Raw genomic sequence first — 18822 nt, forward strand, 5'->3', positions numbered from 1 at the left:
TTGCTTTTCTTCTTTTCATAGCTATTTGTAAGACCTCCTCAGACAATCATTTTGCCTTTTTGCATTTCTTTTTCTTGGGGGTGGTCTCGATCACTGCCTCTTATAAAATGTCATGAACCTCCATCCATAGTTCTTGAGGCACTCTATTAGATCTAACCCCTTGACTCTATTTGTCACTTCCACTTTATAATCATAATGGATTTGATTTAGGTCATACTTGAATGGTCTAGTGGTTTTCCCTACTTTCTTCAAATTAAGTCTGAATTTGGCAGTAAAGAGTTCATGATCTGAGCCACAGTCAGCTCCTGGTCTTGTCTTTGCTAACTGTATAGAGCTTCTCCATCTTTGGCTGCAAAGAATACATCAATCTGATTTTGGTATTGACCATCTGGTGAGTCCATGTGTAGAATCTTCTCTTGTGTTGTTGGAAGAGGCTGTTTGCTATGACCAGTGCTTCTCTTGGCAAAACTCTGTTAGTCTTTGCCCTGCTTCATTCTGTACTCCTAGGCCAAATTTGCTTGTTATTCCAGGTGTTTCTTGACTTCCTACTTTTGCATTCCAGTCCCCTATAATGAAAAGGACATCTTTTTTGGGTGTTAGTTCTAGAAGGTCTTGTAGGTCTTCATAGAACTGTTCAGCTTCAGCTTCTTCAGCATTATTGATTGGGGCATAGACTTGGATTACTGTGATATTGAATGGTTTGCCTTGGAGACTAACAGATCATTCTGTTGTTTTAGAGATTGCATCCAAGTACTGCATTTTGGACTCTTTTGTTGACTATGATGGCCACTCCACTTCTTCTGAGGGATTCTTGCCCGCAGTAGTAGATATAATGGTCATCTGAGTTAAATTCGCCCATTCCAGTCCATTTTAGTTCGCTAATTCCTAGAATGTCAACATTTACTCTTGCCATCTCCTGTTTGACCACTTCCAATTTGCCTTGATTCATGGACCTGACATTCCAGGTTCCTATGTAATATTGGTCTTTACAGCATTGGACTTTACTTCCATCACCAGTCACTTCCACAACTGGGTTTTGTTTTTGCTTTGGCTCCATCCCTTCATTCTTTCTGGAGTTATTTCTCCACTGATCTCCAGTAGCATATTGGGCGCCTACCAAGGTGGGGAGTTCATCTTTCCATGTCCTATCTTTTTGCCTTTTCATACTGTTCATGAGGTTCTCAGGCAAGAATACTGAAGTGGTTTGCCATTTCTTTCTCCAGTGGACCACGTTTTGTCAGAACTCTCCACCATGACCTGTCCATCTTGGGTGGCCCTACACGGCATGCCTCATAGTTTCGTTGAATTAGATAAGGCTGTGGTCCATGTGACCGTCAAGGCTGTATATTGTTACCCTGCTTATTTAACTTATATGCAGAGTACATCATGAGAAATGCTGGACTGGATGAAGCACAAGCTGGAGTCAAGATTGCCAGGGGAAATATCAATAACCTCAGATATTCAGATGACACCAGACTTATGGCAGAAAGCGAAAAAGAACTAAAGAGCCTCTTGATGAAAGTGAAAGAGGAGAGTGGAAAAGTTGGCTTAAAGCTCAACATTCAGAAAACTAAGATCATGGCATCTGGTCCCATTGCTTCATGGTAAATAAATGGGAAAACAGTGGAAACAGTGACAGACGTTATTTTGGGGGCTCCAAAAATTACTGCAGGTGGTGACTGCAGCCATGAAATTAAGACACTTGCTCCTTGGAAGAAAAGTTATGACCAACCTAGACAGTATATTAAAAAGCAGAGACATTACTTTGCCAGCAAAGGTCCATTTAGTCAAAGCTATGGTTTTTCCAGTAGCCATGTATGGATGTGAGTTGGACTATAAAGAAAGTTGAGCACTGAAAAATTGATGCTTTTGAATGGTGGTGTTGGATAAGACTCTTGAGAGTCCCTTGGACTGCAAGGAGATCCAACCAGTCCATCCTAAAGGAAATTAGTCCTGAATATTTATTGGAAGGACAGATGCTGAAGCTGAAACTCCAATACTTTGGCCAACAGATGAAGAACTGATTCACTTGAAAAGACCCTGATGCTGGGAAAGATTGAAAGCAGGAAGAGAAGGGGATGACAGGGGACAATATGGTTGGATGGCATCACTAACTCAATGGACATGAGTTTGAGTAAACTCTGGGAGTTGGCGAAGGACAGGGATGTCTGGCGAGCTGCAGTCCATGAGGTTGTAAAGAGTCAGACAAGACTGAGTTACTGAACTGAACTGAACTAAGTTCCTGTTTCTGCGTTTCTTTAGGTACAGAATTCCCTAGATCTCCAGTGCATGCATGGGTATTGTGTGCTGAGTCACTTCAGTCGTGTCCTTCTCTTTGTGACCCCATGGACTGTATCCCTTCAGGCTCCTCTGTCCATGGGATTCTCCAGGGAAGAGTACTGGAGTAGGTAGCCATTTTCCCCTCCAGGGGATCTTCCCAACCCAGGGATCAAACCCACGTCTCCTGCATCGCAGGTGGATACTTTACCCACTGAGCCACCTGGGCAGCCCTAGATTTCTTGCCTAATGGATTTAAATGGTCTCAACCTCCCTTGAGGTCATTAGAGTGAAATGCTAAAAAAATACGAAAATTTGGAAAGGTTTGCCAGTTAAGGTTGTCCTAATTACTGGTCAGTTATTGGAGGTCAGTTATACTGGTGAAGGTCAGTTACTGGTGGTTCATTGTGTTTTCTGTCATGGAGTTAGGCCATCATGAGGTTTTTAAACTTATAAATGACCCTATCTGAGAGATCAGAAGGATGCTAAGGTGTAGGGGGAGGAGAGAAATTCCAAGTCTCATTGATTTATTTCTCTTGATGCAGATGTTCTTCTATATGTGTGGTGTCCTAGTCCATAAGAGGAGGTCATCGTGTCTGTCCCATCTGCTACACACGGGCAGTGATGACAGAATTGGAAGGCGATGAGGCCTTTGTTTATAATACTGAAAATTTATGAACAACCTGTATCCTAACAGTTAGGGGATGGTTAAACAAATTATGATATCACATCTTAGTGGAAATAATTAGAGCCTTATCCAATATGGAAACATGCCTTAATACAATGCTATAATAGACAAGAAGCAGGTGCAAATTTGGATGTGCAGTGTAATCATAGGTCTGAAAACCGAGCAAACCCAAGCTTTTCCAAGAAAAAAGTCCATAAGTACAACTCACCACAGTATGAATCCTGGTTTTCTTGATTAACTGGACATGTACTTGGAGAAGGCTGAGGGTAGCATGGGGTTATTTTAGCTTGTCTTCTACTTTTCCATCTTCCATTTTCTGAATATTCTATAATGATCACATAGATCAAGGATTTTGAAAAAACAGTGAAATTTATTACTGCTATAAAGGGGGAAGATCAACTTTATTTTTAAACCTGTTTTACAAAGATTTGAAAGCAATAAACTTAAAGAAAAGAAGAAGAAAACAGCTGTGAAAGATCTTTGAAAGTTAAAATGCTTCTGTTGAAGCAGTAAACAGAACTTTCTCTTTGCTGGCATCACTTCAAGGAATGGCAATTTGATTCTATTAACTGGCGCATTTCGTTTTAAAAAGCCCCAAGAGAAATCATCTTAGGCAAGAATATCCCAGGCACCAAACAGGACTTCAGGGTGAGGGGTGGATGCTTCAGCATAGCAATGATGCTTAATCCATCTCTTTTGACCTTCTGGGTATCGAAGCTTGACAGGTCGCAATGATTTAGAGTGGTGCTCAGTAATGTTTGTTGAAGAGGCACCCAGGAGACAGACTCATCATCAGACAGGAAGGGGCAGCTACTGTGTGGGTTGCAGTCTGTTGCAGGTCCTCCTGGGAGGATGGAGTCCACCCTAGACCTGGAGAAGGAGGGAGACTTACCTTTTCCCATGTGGAATAGAGAGCCCTGGATCTGAGGTCAAGGGGGTGGAGTCGTGTGTGGCTATAAGGTAACTCTCAACATGACCTTGACCAAGGCAGCACTTGACCTCCCTGAACCTTGGTTTCTCCACCTGTAAAATGAGGGTAATAACAGGGACTGTGAGGAACAAGGTGGGATGAGGGTGTGACAGTATTATACAAACTATAAGCAGTTCCACAGTTATGTGGAGTCGTAACAGTACATGATTTGAAGGCATTTTAAGTTATGACTAGTGTTCAGGTCCCCTGAGGTGGCTTCTGAGTACATCCATGCCTACCCAGAACTCAACAGATAATAATAATAATAGCTAGCAGTGTGTGCCTGGCACTGTTCTAAGAACTTGACATGTGCTACCTCATTGTAATCCTTAAAACAATTTCATGGTACTGTGGGTGTCATAAAATAGGTACTGTGATTGTTGAGGAAACTGAGGCACAGAGAGGTTAAGTACCTCACCCAAGGTCACACAGTGAATGGAGGAGTGAGTAGGATTTGAATCCAGGCAGTCTGACGGAGGAGCCTGGTGGGCTGCAGTCCATGGGGTTGCTAAGAGTTGGACACGAACGAGCGACTTCACTTTTACTTTTTACTTTCATGCACTGGAGAAGGAAATGGCAGCCCACTCCAGTACTCTTGCCTGGACAATCCCATGGACAGAGGATCCTGGTAGGCTGCAGTCCATGGGGTTGCTAAGAGTCAGACACGACTGAGCGACTTCACTTTCACTTTTTACTTTCATGCATTGGAGAAGGAAATGGCAACCCACTCCAGTGTTCTTGCCTGGAGAATCCCAGGGACGGGGAAGCCTGGTGGGCTGATGTCTATGGGGTCTCACAGATCGGACGCGACTGAAGCGAGGTAGCAGGAGCAGCAGTCTGACTGTGGGGCCTGGTAGGAAGCTGCAGCTGTTTTTCTCTGACATACAAGGAAGATGAGTTTGGGGTATTTATTCGTTGATTGCCTTAGTTCCCTACATTTAAGAGCTGTTGAGGATCAGGCTTGCTTTCCTGTAAGTGCTCAGTGAGTCAGACTTGCTGGGAAGTGGGGAGCTGGACAGAGTAGATGATTTCTTGACCTTGGTTATAAATGCAACCATACTGCAGCATGTGTTAGGTCAACTAAGGAGGGCTGTCTTCTCCTCTGTGTTGCCAGCAGGCAGAAAGAGGAACAGTGCTGATTGGAAAAGGGTTATGGCTGGGTTACAAGAGTGGTTTTGAGGAAACCAGGAAGCAATACTGTGAACCTGAATTGAGGACACTCCGTAAGTAGCAGACTCTGAGGGCTCTGGAAACAGCCCTGACCAGGAGGCTGACACAGCCCTGGGGACTGAAGAGAGAGGCTCAGGTGAGGAGTGGCAGCAGCAGAGACGCTGCTCTACCCTGGGGGCGTCTGTGAGGTTAGAGTGTGCCCTGCACAGGCAGCAGCAGCATCACAGCCTGGGTCTGCATCTTATGTATAAGCACCAAGGATGATAAACGGGCGGTGCCAAGGGCCTCAGGAAGACAGAGGCCTGAGCAATTCATCATTGTGCATCTTGGTGTTCCCACGTGGGCCTCTGAGATCTGGGGAGATGAGGGAGGTGCTGCTGCTGCTGCTGCTGCTGCTAAGTCGCTTCAGTCGTGTCCAACTCTGTGCGACCCCATAGACGTTAGCCCACCAGGTTCCCCCGTCCCTGGGATTCTCCAGACAACACTGGAGTGGGTTGCCATTTCCTTCTCCAACGCAGGAAAGTGAAAAGTGAAAGTGAAGTCACTCAGTTGTGTCCGACTCTTAGCGACCCCATGGACTGCAGCCCACCAGGCTCTTCCGTCCATGGGATTTTCCAAGCAAGAGTACTGGAGTGGGTTGCCATTGCCTTCTCCAGATGAGGGAGGTAGTTTTCACCATTTTGACATTAGTCAGTGATAGACTTTATGTTCAAATGTGGCTAAGTATTTTCTTAACTTTTGATGTTTTACCATGTTAGTGATCTGCTTCAGGGCTTCCTTGATGGCTCAGTGGATAAAGAATCTGCCTACAATGCAGAAGACGCAGGAGATGCGGGTTTAATCCCTGGGTTGGGAAGATCCCCTGGAGGAGGAAATGGCAACCCATTCCAGTATTCTTGCCTGAAAAGTCCCACGGACAGAGGAGTCTGGCGAGCTATAGTCTGTAGGGTCGCAAAGAATCAGACACGACTGAGCACACACATTGGCATTGGCTGGACTCTTAGTTCAAGGCTAAGTTCAGCTGTTCTGGGACTGACTTCCTGCAGACTTGCTGAGCAACAGAAGCCCTTGACTTAACCTGTGCATGCAAGCTCATGCCTGTTATTATCGTCTGATACTTGGAGAGGAGTGACATCACTTTCCTGAGGCTCCATGAGAGCCATGGTTTTATTTAAACGTGGCTCAGATAAACTTGGTTTAAAATGGGTTTGTGTCAGTTGTCAGCTGAGTAGCATTTGTATAATCACTCATTCTTGGTGCCTTGAGAAGGAAAGAACTGATTCAAGTTAACTCTTCAGTATTTTGAGGGTTTCCTTTGTTTGCTTTCACTCATTCCCAACGTAAGTTGATTTCTGCTCTTTGTCTTTCTTCATCCAGAAGCTCCTTAAATCTCAAGCATCTGAACTACTTCCCTTTACAGTTCTTGAGATTACCAGTCCCTTTGTGGGAAACGTTGTCCAAGCAGAAAGTAAATGTTTCCTCATTCCTAGAAAGGGTGGTGTTTGTAAGTGTTTAGAAAGGATAGCCAGTCTGGGGCTTGTGCAGGAAGATGAAATTGCCTTTATTTCCCTCTGTAATGTGTGGGACATTGCTTTCTGTGCATTTTTTGAAGACCATTACCGTATTTTCAGCAAAGAATAACTCATGTTATAAGGAAAGGGGAGATTGGAGAATCAGTGAGAGTTCACTGAGAAAAGTAAGAATTGAGTAATTTGATTAGACTAGTGTGCCTTTTTCCCCCCTTGAAAATAGAATTTAAACAGATGAGTACAACCTGTTTCGTAGCAACCTTCCAGCATGTCTGGCGCTATTTGCCGCTGTGGCTTTGTTTCTGCTCTTGCAAAGCCTTGTGTTCTTTTCAAATAACTTCCTCTGCGTCTCAGGTACTGTGTTAGAATTTTTTATTTCACAGCTTGTTCTCTGTGATAGTCCAAGCATATTAATTCATGCTTCCTTTCTGCTGTCTTGAGCACCCCTTCTCACCATCCTTTACGCTATGCTTAAGCCATGGGCCCTCACACTCCATGTCCTCTTCCTACGGCCCCATATGCCCTTCCACGGCGCCTTCCTTCCTACCTGTATCAGTTTTCGATTGTTGGCTAACTACCACAAACTTTACAGCTTAAAACAACACACATTTATGATCTCACAGTTTCCATGGGTCAAGGGTTGAGGACAGCTTATCTGGGTCCTTTGTACAAGGTCTCTTAAGGCTACCGTCATGGTGTCAGCCAGGCTGTATTCTCATCCAGAGGCTTGGCTGGGGAAGAATCCACTTCCAAGTTCACCCAGGTTGGCAGAGTTCATTTCCTTGTGGCCTCCAGATTGAAGGCCCTGGATTTTTGCTGGCTGTCCGCGGAAGGCCACTCTCAGTCCTGAAATGCCACCTGTAGTTCCTAGAGACTGCCCGCATTCCACCCTTAGCTCTTTGCTACACTGGCTTTCTCAGTGCGTGCATCCACACGAAGTTGCTTCAGTTGTGTTCAGTTCTTTGCGACCCTATGGACTGTGCCCTGCCAGGCTCCTCTGTCCATGGGATTCTCCAGGCAAGAATAATGGAGAGGGTTGCCATGCCCTCCTCCAGGGGATCTTCCTGACCCAGAGATTGAACATGCATCTCCTGCATTGGCAGTTGGGTTCTTTACCACTAGCATCACCCGGGAAGCCTGGCTTTCTCAGTATGGCCCCTTAACTCATCGGTCCATCAAGGAGAGGGAGTCTGCTAGCAAGATATAATTGTATGGCTTATAAGCTGGTGGCTTAGTGGTAAAGAATCTGCCAGCTAATGCAGGAGATGTGGATTTGATCCCTGGGTCAGGAAGATCCCCTGGAGGAGGGCATGGCAACCCACTCTAGTATTCTTGCCTGGGAGATTCCACAGACAGAGAAGCCTGGTGGGCTACAGTCCATGGGGTTGCAGAGTTGGACATGACTTAGGGACTAAATAACAGCAGCAAGAAGGAAATCACAAGGGTGACAGCACATCACCTTTGCCATAGGCTCTTGGTTAGAAGCAGGTCACAGGTTCTGCTCATGTGCCAAGAGAAGGGTCACACAAAAGCATGACCACCGAGAGAGAGGGAGCATGGGGTTGCCTTAGAGCCTGTCCAACTCACCACCTCTACCAGTCTTCTGCTTCACTTCCTTCTTTTGAGTGTGTTTCAATCTCTCTGTAATTTGGTTTTGCCTTACTTCTAATTTACTTTTCCTTCTTCTAAATATATACCACCTACCTCTCATTTCCCCCTCAAATTTTTTCTTCCCTTCTTCTCCTTCAATGATGCCTCTTTAATTAATATAGAAATATTTTTATTAGCATAGACAAAGTTCTAAAGTCTTGTGTATAAAGCAGAAGGCTTCTTAACTAGTTTTTGGCTTGTGAATCCTTTTAAGAATCTAATCAAGCGTATAGTAACTCACTCCCAGAAGTGAGGGACACAGCACTGTCCTGCTTCAGTTATTATTTCTGCACAACATACCTCCCCAAACAGAGTGCTCGAAAACAACAACTATTTTGTTGTGCTCATGGTTTGAGGAATTCAGAGCACAGTGGGGATGACTTGTCTCTGCTTTTTGATGCCTGGGGCCTCTGTAGGGAAGATTCAAACAACCGTGGTGATTCTGATGGTTGGGGGCTAGAATTATCTGGAGGCTTTTTCATTCACTTGTCTGTCCATGGGCTGAGATGACTGGGAAGCTTGGCTTAGCTGGGACTGTTGCCTGGAGTACTTACAGGGTTGGATCTCTCCACAGGGCTTGGGCTGCTCATAGAGTAGTGTTTGGGTTCCCGGAGGAATAGTAAAGGAGGATATGAAGGGGAACATTCCAAAGACCAAGCTGCTTTTTATGATGTTAGCTGCAGAAGTCGCATGGCATTACTTCTGTCACCCTCTAATTGGTTGAACAGTCTTAAGTCCAAGGGGATGTAGACTCTACCTCTCAATGAGAGGCATATAGGAGAATTTGCAGCCGTTAGAAAAAAGATTACCACAAACACACACATTAAAAAAAATCTATTGTCCTGAACTCTGAGAACTGAAAGGGATCCAGAAGGATTATCCATTTCAATCTCCCACTGTGGCTTAGCTCCTCTTTACAACTTTTCTGTCATTGCATACCTGGACCACAGCAGACATTTCCTTATTGGTCTCCTGTCGGCCACTCTTGCCTCGTGCGGTGCAGTCTGTTCTTCACCCTGTAACCAGAATGATTGTTCTGAAACACATTTGCTCCTGTACATCCCCCACCTTCACCTCCGTTCCTTCGTACTCATCTTTGAACTAATGTCTGTGACACTCTGATGGTTTGATCATCAACTACCTTTTCAGCCGTATCTTGTGCCATGTCCACTCGTGTTCTCCTTGATCTCACTACGGTTACTAGAGTTGGACACGACTGACGTGACTTAGCAGCAGCCGCAGCATACTATTTATGCATCTTCCTGCGACAAGGTTTCTGCCAATGCTCGTCTCTACATGGAATGTTTTTCCCTACACTTATGGCTTGATTAACTTCTACTTATTCTTTGGATCTTGGCTTGATAGTTACTTTCTCAGTGATGTGCTTTCTGACCTCCCCCATCAGATCACATCCTCTTATTGCCTGCTCTTAAGGACTATGTATCTTTCATCTGTAACATGTATCATTTTTATACTTGTGAGAATATTTGATTTAACTCCTTATCTCCCATAAGACTACGATGTCCATTCAGCCAGAGATCATGTATGTTTTTCATCATTTGTCTTTATGCCTTACATGCTGCTGCTAAGTTACTTCAGTCGTGTCCGACTCTGTGCGACCCCATAGATGGCAGCCCACCAGGCTCCCCTGTCCCTGGGATTCTCCAGGCAAGAACACTGGAGTGGGTTGCCATTTCCTTCTCCAATGCATGAAAGTGAAAAGTGAAAGTGAAGTCGCTCAGTCGTATCCGACTCTTAGCGACCCCACAGACTGCAGCCTACCAGGCTCCTCTGTCCATAGGATTTTCCAGGCAAGAGTACTGGAGCCGGGTGCCATTGCCTTCTCCATATGCCTTACATACAGACATTATAAATATTTTTCTTAAGTATGAAATATTTTTTTATTTTAGGAGTGAACAAATTTAATGCAGTCTAAGAATTTATCATTTTCTTGCTAGCCTACATTCCTGTTGTAGTTCATAATGAACTCCAGTCAACCCTACCTACAGGTAATATAAACTATCCTTAAAGGAAAGCTCCCACGTTCTGTGCTTATCCAGGTAATATGTGTATTAAAAGCAAGACTTTATATTTAATCTTAATTTATAATCTTCCTTCAATAATAATTTCAGTTAGTTAACATGTCTTTGAAGTATTTCTCTGGAGTTCTTAATATCACTTATTCTTTTGAATTTGCTATCATTTGCTAATTCAATGAGCATGTTTTCTTCTTTAGCTTTATATATATCATTGGGTTTTTTTTTTTTGAGTAACCAACTTCTGAGGTCAAATATGTTTGAGAAATAAACTAAACATATTTCGTTAAATATGCTTGATCAATTTTGGCCAAAGTTTAAACCATCCAACATCAATTTGTTGAATTTTTGCTACATCCTACCTGACCTGCCTCTTGAGAAACCTATATGCAGGTCAGGAATAAACAATTAGAACTGGACATGGAACAACAGACTGGTTCCAAATAGGAAAAGCAGTATGTCAAGGCTGTATATTGTCACCCTGCTTATTTAACTTCTATGTGGAATACATCATAAGAAATGCTGGGCTGGAAGAAGCACAAGCTGGAATCAAGATTGCCGGGAGAAATATCAATCACCTCAGATATGCAGATGACACCACCCTTATGGCAGAAAGTGAAGAGGAACTCAAAAGCCTCTTGGTGAGAGTGAAAGAGGAGAGTAAAAAAGCTGGCTTAAAGCTCAACATTCAGAAAACTCAGATCCTGGCATCTGGTCCCATCACTTCATGGGAAATAGATGGGGAAACAGTGGAAACAGTGTCAGACTTTATTTTGAGGGGCTCCAAAATCACTGCAAATGGTGACTGCAGCCATGAAATTAAAAGACACTTACTCCTTGGAAGGAAAGTTGTGACCAACCTAGATAGCATATTCAAAAGCAGAGATGTTACTTTCCCAACAAAGGTCTGTCTAGTCAAGGCTATGTTTTTTCCAGTGGTCATGTATGGATGTGAGAGTTGGACTGTGAAGAAAGCTGAGCGCTGAAGAATTGATGCTTTTGAAGTGTGGTGTTGGAGAAGACTCCTGAGAGTCCCTTGGACTGCAAGGAGATCCAACCAGTCCATTCTAAAGGAGATCAGCCCTGGGTGTTCTTTGGAAGGAATGATGCTAAAGCTGAAACTCCAGTACTTCGGCCACCTCATGCGAAGAGTTGACTCATTGGAAAAGACTTTGATGCTGGGAGGGATTGGGGGCAGGAGGAGAAGGGGACGACAGAGGATGAGATGGCTGGATGGCATCACTGACTTGATGGACGTGAGTCTGAGTGAACTCCGGGAGTTGGTGATGGACAGGGAGGCCTGGCGTGCTGCGATTCATGGGGTCGCAAAGAGTTGGACACGACTGAGCAACTGGACTGAACTGAACTGAGGTGCTCTTTTGTTTTCTGGATGATGGGACTCAGCCTTTATTTAAATGTTGATGTATATGGGAATATGTCCATTTAAGTTCCAAATCCACTCTGATACCAGTTTCTGAATAGGTTAGGGTAAGTTAGGTTATGCTACCATAACAAACAACTCCCAAATTTCAGTGATTTAAAAGAGCAAAAGCTTATTTTTGGCTCATGCTACCTGTACACACTTTTACAAAGGCAGAGGGCCTTTGCTTATTATAGTCCCTAAGGGACCCAGGCTGGCGGACCTGCAAACATTTTGAATATTAGTACGTTCCTCCTCTTCCTCCTCCTCCTTCTTAACTAATTCCGGTATAATATTGCTAGTTGTTTTGTTTTGTTTTTCCTCCAAAGAAAGCAAGTTCTGGACAGTCCTGCTCCAGTGTTTAAACGTTCTAGTTCAGAAGTGACACTTGTCACTTCTGCTCACAACTCATTGGCCAGAACTAATCATATGGCCCCACCCAACCCCAGAGGTATTCGGGAAGTGCAGTCCTTTTATGTGCTCTGAAGGTAGAGAGCCAGAAGCATATGATGAATAGCATTAATGATTGGTAGGTGTGAGTATAGCATACGCTTCTCAAAACTGTTAGCTTGTTGAAACTTTTCTTTATGAGGCATCTTGGGACATTCTGTTTTGTAAGGGATAGCTTGGGAAACACTGGATTCTAGTCTAGAAACAGCAAGATTTAGCAGAGGCAAGTCCCACTAGAGACTGTTTCTTTATTTTAGCCTCCTCTGGTTGTGGCAATTCAGTTAATTACAAATCCCCTTGTAGTCATCCTCTAACACCCAGTTCCCCTTCCTGTTTGTAAGATTTTTATGAAAGAGTTTGCAACAAATCTTTCTGAAAGCAAAAACTACTCTGCCTGTTGCATCCTTTTTGACTTAGAAGGGTACTTGCTTGTAACCAGTTTAATTTGGTATGACTCTTGAATCCGTGAGTTGAGCCCCTGGTTGAATTTATTTCAATGAGAGTACAGAAGAAGAAATCCTACATAGATTTCACCTGACATACAAGTAGTAAAAATGGATTCTAACGTGTTACTGGAAAATACCAAAATGCACAAATGACACTAGAAGGATGTTCTATTCACTCAGGTAAGTAGCCAGACAAGACTGCGTGACAAGTGTGAACCTGAGTCTATCTCGGAGGTAAGCATCATGAACAAAAGGACCGAGACATGGCAGTAGCATCAGCCTTCCGTGTAAAATTGCAACCAATTTTATTTCCTTAGGCTGAGTGCGGTAACAGAAACACAATTTCCATAGCAAACCGTGAGACAGCTCCCAAGGAGTGCAGTTATCTTAATGAAGTGCTGTGTAGACTTTTGGTCCTGTAGCTGTATATGCATTTGCTGATTATATCTGTATAAAGGGAGGAAGCTTTGGGTCCCGCACAAAGGAAGTTTTAGAGATTCTGATCTCATAATAAGGAGTCACAGAGGCTAAGTTTGCCCTTTGTCCTTAAACTGCTTCCAACTTAAAAAATGAAACTGAATATTTCAGAAGATCATCACTGTTCAGCTTTTGTGACTCAGTATATTTCATTTTCTAAAAGCTCAAGTATTTGAAGGTTTCGGCTTTGGTTGTTAGGTTTTCTGGTGGCAGGATAGAGTGGAGCTGGAGTGAAGACTAGAACTGGTGGTTTGGAAAAGCAGTTAGGAAGAAGACACTGCAGTGGGAGTGAGGAGGCCTCGTGTCTGGACCTGCTTCTGTCCCTGATGGGTTATGTGGTTTCTGCCAATGGTGTCCCCTCTCTGGGCCATAGCGTCCTCTTTTGTTAAGCAAATAAGCAAACAAAAACACAGGGACTTAGATCCTGTAATGACCATTCTAACGACTGCTCACTTGTTTAGTGATTTTTTTTTTAGTGTTTGTTTAGTGCTTTTCTTCTTGGGGAGCCCTTCCTTCCACCTCTGTGATGCCCTGTGTTCCTTCCAGTCGCCCCATGGGGCAGTTGGAGTGTGCTTGTTGCCTTCACTCTTGCAACAACAGTTCACAGATACACACAACAGCTGCGGGTGGCTGGAGGGTGCACACAAGCCCAGGTCTTCTGACTTCAGCTCTTGGTTTGTCTGCTTCTACCAGATGGGTGTGACTTTAAAAAAAAATTTATTGGCTGTGTTGGGTGTTCATTGCTGCACAATTTATTGGCTGTGTTGGGTGTTCATTGCTGCACGTGGGCTTTCTCTAGCTAGGGCAAGCGGGGCCTACTCTTTCCTTGTGGTGCGTGGGCTTCTCATTGCGGCAGCTTCTCCTTGCGGAGAACAGGCTCTAGGCACAAGAGCTTCAGTAGTTGTGGCACATGGGTTTAGTTGCCCCACGACAAGTGGGTCTTCCCGGACCAGGGATCAAACCCCTGTCCCCTGCATTGGCAGGCGAATTCTTAACCACTGGACCACCAGGGAAATCCCTGAGTCTAACTTTTTTTAGCCAATAGTGTAGAAAGCTCTAGGAGTACCTCCTCTTTGTTATTTTTTATTTAAAACATTACTTAAGGGCACTGAACCCCCTCTGGGGTCATCAGCACCATCGGCACTGCTGTGGAAAGGGGATCAGAGAGGATCCTCAAGCAGGAGGTCCTCCCAAGCGTGGAATTCTCAGCTTTCTGATCGGTTATTTCTTTGCCTCCTTTCCCGCGGAGTCACATTTCATGCCCTGTCTCCTCACCTTTCCGCCTGCAGTTTTGCACATTTGCGCTGACAGTTCTGGTTTCTCTGCAGGTGCTGGTAGTGACACCAGGCCTTGTGAGAGCTGTCTGTGGTCCTGGGTGGGATATGAACAGTTTTTCTCTTGGAAATAGCCTAATTTGAAGGAAATCCCCTTTGCTGTTTGACATGGTGTGAACCATAGCATCAGGAATCCTTTTAAATCCAACAAGATATTAATAAATCAGTCTCCTGGGTGCCATCTCTCCAAACACAGGCAACTTCAGTTGTTGCTCTTAAGATGCCCTAAGAATAAAAGATCTGCATTCAGACACACAATCCTTCCCTTTTGCTCTGAGGATTCTCGGATGAGGTTTATTTTGGTGTCCTTAGCCATGGCAGGGAGTCATGTTCAGCTTTGGTTTTCTAGGCTGTGAGTTTCACAGTCCAACCCTTGTCGGTGGAACAGATAAGAGTTTTAAAACACACAAGTATCTTCCACATCTTTGCTTAAGCATCACCTCATCAGTGGCTATCTCTCACTAACGCTGCCATGTAGGTAGCTGCAGCATCTATCTGTAATGACCTAAGTTATCGTTTGAATGTGTTTAATGAGTCTTAATGAATGTTTAATGGCGTGGAAGCTCTGTGAGGTCCAAGGGGTACTTCTCTTCCTACCCTTCTCTCCAGGACCTATGATTAGCCGAGGCCTGATGGCACGATATTTCATTTCACAGGAACGGACAACCAGCAGATTGCCGTCACCCTGACCCCAGAGTCATCTCCTCATGGGAGGCTGTTACCGATTTCACCAACATGGCCTTTCTCCGAAGTCCAGTCTTCCTCAGCAGTGGACAGAATTAAGCCTGGGCCTGGAGCGTCTCCTGACAACACGAGCTGGCCGCAGTCTGCCTGGACGGCCCTACCCAAGACACACCGCCGAGCTCGGGCCCATGGGGACTTCTCTCCTTCCCAAGGCAGCACACGCAGCGCCTCCCTCGAGCCTTCCAAGGATTCTGCCGAGACCCTGGTCCAGCCAAGACCTCCAGGGGGGAAAGAAGCGGCCGCCGTGTCAGGTTTGCCTCACACCAGCATGCCGCCCCCACTGCCCACCCTCCCGCCAGTGACGTCCTTCACTGCTGGCCTCCCGTTGCGGCCACTGCGGGTAGGGACTCCTTCCATTTCAGAACTACATTCCCTGAGGGCAGATGCTCTCCTCTCATCTTCATCTTCTTCATTGGCTCCCGACTCACCTCATTCCATCATCTTTTCTAAGGCAGCAGAGCAACCCACCAAAGTGCCTTTATTCCCCCACACAGCTCCAACTGACTCCTCCTCAAGTCAGAGCATAGTGAATCCCCTAAACCCATTTGCTGAGGAAATGGACCATGCTCCATCCAGAAATGCCCAGGATTTAATAGGCATCCCTCGTCTAGGTTTTTCCGGATCCTCCAGCCCAGCAGGGGGTCCTCACTCAGCGGGCTCCCCCTCACCTGAATTTTTGAGCTCCGTGGCAGACCTGGCCCCTTTGTCTCCCGCTCCCCCAGCCTCTGGAAGTCTTCAGCTTCCTGGTGGAAGGCCCTCATTGTTGATGTTGGAAGTGGCTCCAAGTCTTGCATCCACCCAGCCAACTGAAGCTGAGGTGGCTGAAAGAGCACATAATGGGGTGTCTCTGCCAACCTTGAAGAGTGCAGCAACCCATGAGGCATCCTCACTGGTCCAGACTGCAGAGTCAGTGGCAGTGGGAATGACCAGCCTGGAGGCAGCCCATGCTCCAGCAAAGAACTCTGCTTACCTGCTGCATGTGTCAGCAACCCCAGAGAATTCCAAAGGGCCCACCCTTTCAGCAGAACACAAATCTTCCCCTTTGGCTCCTTCTCCTCTGCCTCTCACCACAGCTGACCAAGGACAAGAAGGCCCTTCTGGGGCAGTTCCCACATCCCCATCAAATGGCACAACAGCAGACTTCCCTTCCACGCCTGCCCCGCTCCAGCTGGCATGGAGTCATGCCTCTCCATCCGCCGTGCCCCAAGTGCCACCTCCTCAAGAAGCAGGTAGTGATGGGTCCCCTCCCACAGCAGCTACAGACCTCCTCCTCTCAAGCACATTTCCTCATCGTCCTTCCATGACCTGGACATTTCCCCTGCAGAAGGAAGATAGCATGGCAACTGTTTTAAAGAAAAACGAAAAGGCAAATTTGACAGTTGCTCTCCAGACCCTTCCGAGTAAAGAGAGTCTAAGTCTTCATGCTGTAGGTGGATTCACCTCTGATTTCAGCACTGATCATGTCTCTACAGACATGACAGCACCAGGAACCAGCCTCCTTCCTTCTGAATTACCTCCATCTTCCATGCCCTTCACACGAGCTACCCAGACTGTGTCCCCATCTCACAGTTTTTCCAGGACCAAGCCAGTGACTCACACAGCTGTGACAGACCATTCTGAGTTGCCAGTTTTGGCTTCCAAACAGGTGACAGCTTTTCCCTCCTCCAGTGAGGTCTATGATTTCTCAACAATGGGAGGCATGTGGAAGCCAGCAACCACAGATGTTTTCTGGAATTCTGTTGCAGCAGAAGCTGAGTCCCTTTCCACAGAACCCATGATGTCTGGCTGGCTGCAGCAAACAAATTATGATGTAAATGGGCACACAATTAACTCTACAAGTTGGGAAACTCACCCAGCTTCAGCCACTTCTCCTGGTGGTTTAAATTCCACTGCCAATACAATAAAATCTCAGGATTTCAAAGATAATGTTGGGCATTCAGTGACTGTGGAAGGTTTTAGCATCCAGGATCCAGGGTCTGGTATGAGCACCAACCAGCCCATCCAACAGTCAGATGTTACCACGGTTGGAAACCATACAGACTTCTTGTCCATAAACACTAACAACTACACCAGAGACTTCCAAACAGCTGAGATTGGATATTACCCACGTATAAGCCAACAAGCTGTGTCTCGTCCCCATCTACAGTCACCTGCCCACCCAACACATCCACTTGTGCTGAGCTCTCCAAGTCTGACTTCCACAGCTCGCTTGCCAGAAATGCTTTCAGATGAAACGGATACAAGTTTTCAAATCGCCGATGACATCTATCCATCTCCGGTGATAAATGCTTCCCCACCATTCCAGGATATCCTGAGGTTTCACTCTACTGCTGAATCGCCTTCTCTATCAACCAGTGCCTTATTCGGGACCCCGTCCAAAGCACCACGGGCTTCTCAGCGCCCTGAGAAATGGACAGGTGCAACCGCTAATGCAGGTAGTTTGTTTCCTGGTCCCTCCCAAGATAGAAATGTGACTGCTTCTGGGGCCAAAGCATCTTCAGGCTCAACACAAATACCTAGCTTTGCTCCAAAGGAGCAGATACGCCTGATTTTAGGATGATGAATGAGTTATTAGTCCAGATAGTCATGACCTTGATCTTCGGCCGACTTGATTTTTTGGAACGTATTCAGAATTTAAGTGTCTTTATTTCCACCCATAGCTTTGCTCCAAGTGGCATTCTCATTACGGTTAATTGACTTAATGAACCTAAAGCCATTTTGCCTAAATTCCAGAGCTCAGGGACCTCTCACCCCAACAAACCCGTAAGTGACATCCATTCATCCCCACAAGTGGTGTGTGCATTCTGTGCCAATGACAAACTTTGCCTCTTCTTTTTGCAGTGGACTCCTCAGCGTTGCCCAAGGCAGAGCCGACAGCAGCAGCAGCAGCAACCACGTCGTTTCTTCGGAAATCAAGTCCACTGGTGCTGTCTGCAGCCCTGGTTGCTAAGGGCACCGGCAGCAGCCCTTCGGCCATGGCCTCGGGATTAGCCAAGAGCAGCTGGACCACTGCTCTAGCTAAAAACATCACGAGCAGTGCAGCATCTGGCCCCAAAGCAACACCAGGGGCAGCTCATCCAGCCTTCTCGTTCACACCGACCTACATGTTTGCAAGAACAGCACACACCATGAGCACTCACACAGCCATGCAAGGGAACATGGGCGCTACCTCTGGCCTGTTATCCACAACACACCTCCCCAGGAAACCACAAGCCATGCACACGGGCTTCCCGAACCCCACCAACCCAGACCTGCCCAGGGTGTCCACCACTCGCCCGCTGACCATCACAGCAGCCTTGACGTCCATCACCGCACCAGTGAGGGCCACCCGGATGCCGCCTTCATCAGCAGAAAACACAGATGTTGCTCTTCCCGCTGTGTCCACTGCTGTGGTCACAACTGGCAAGACAGCATCCAACCTGGAGTGTCACATGTCCAGTAAGCTCCTGGTGAAGACAGGTAAGAGTTCACTGCCCTGATTTGATGTGAAAGCTGCAAAAGCATCCTGGCCTCAGAGATGTAGCAGAATTCTTAGATTTCTTTGAGGTCAGTGGTTCTCAACCAGTCCCTGCCACCACGTCTGGAGACGTTTTTGAGTGTCTACATCTTGGAGGGGAGGGAGGGTGTTTCA

General features: G+C 45.9%; 1 protein-coding gene across 2 annotated transcripts in view; it reads left to right on the forward strand.

Moving 5' to 3' along the window:
- Nucleotides 1-18822, forward strand: part of KIAA1549L (KIAA1549 like) — a 316042-nt gene that overhangs the window by 173779 nt on the left and 123441 nt on the right. For both annotated transcript variants that reach the window (XM_061381086.1, XM_061381085.1), the window contains exons 2-3: nt 15104-15442; nt 18033-18650. In XM_061381086.1, coding sequence (XP_061237070.1) covers nt 15104-15442; nt 18033-18650 — 957 coding nt within the window. The remainder of the gene's footprint in view (nt 1-15103; nt 15443-18032; nt 18651-18822) is intronic.

This window comes from Bos javanicus, chromosome 15 (assembly GCF_032452875.1).
Source record: "Bos javanicus breed banteng chromosome 15, ARS-OSU_banteng_1.0, whole genome shotgun sequence".
NCBI lineage: Eukaryota > Metazoa > Chordata > Mammalia > Artiodactyla > Bovidae > Bos > Bos javanicus.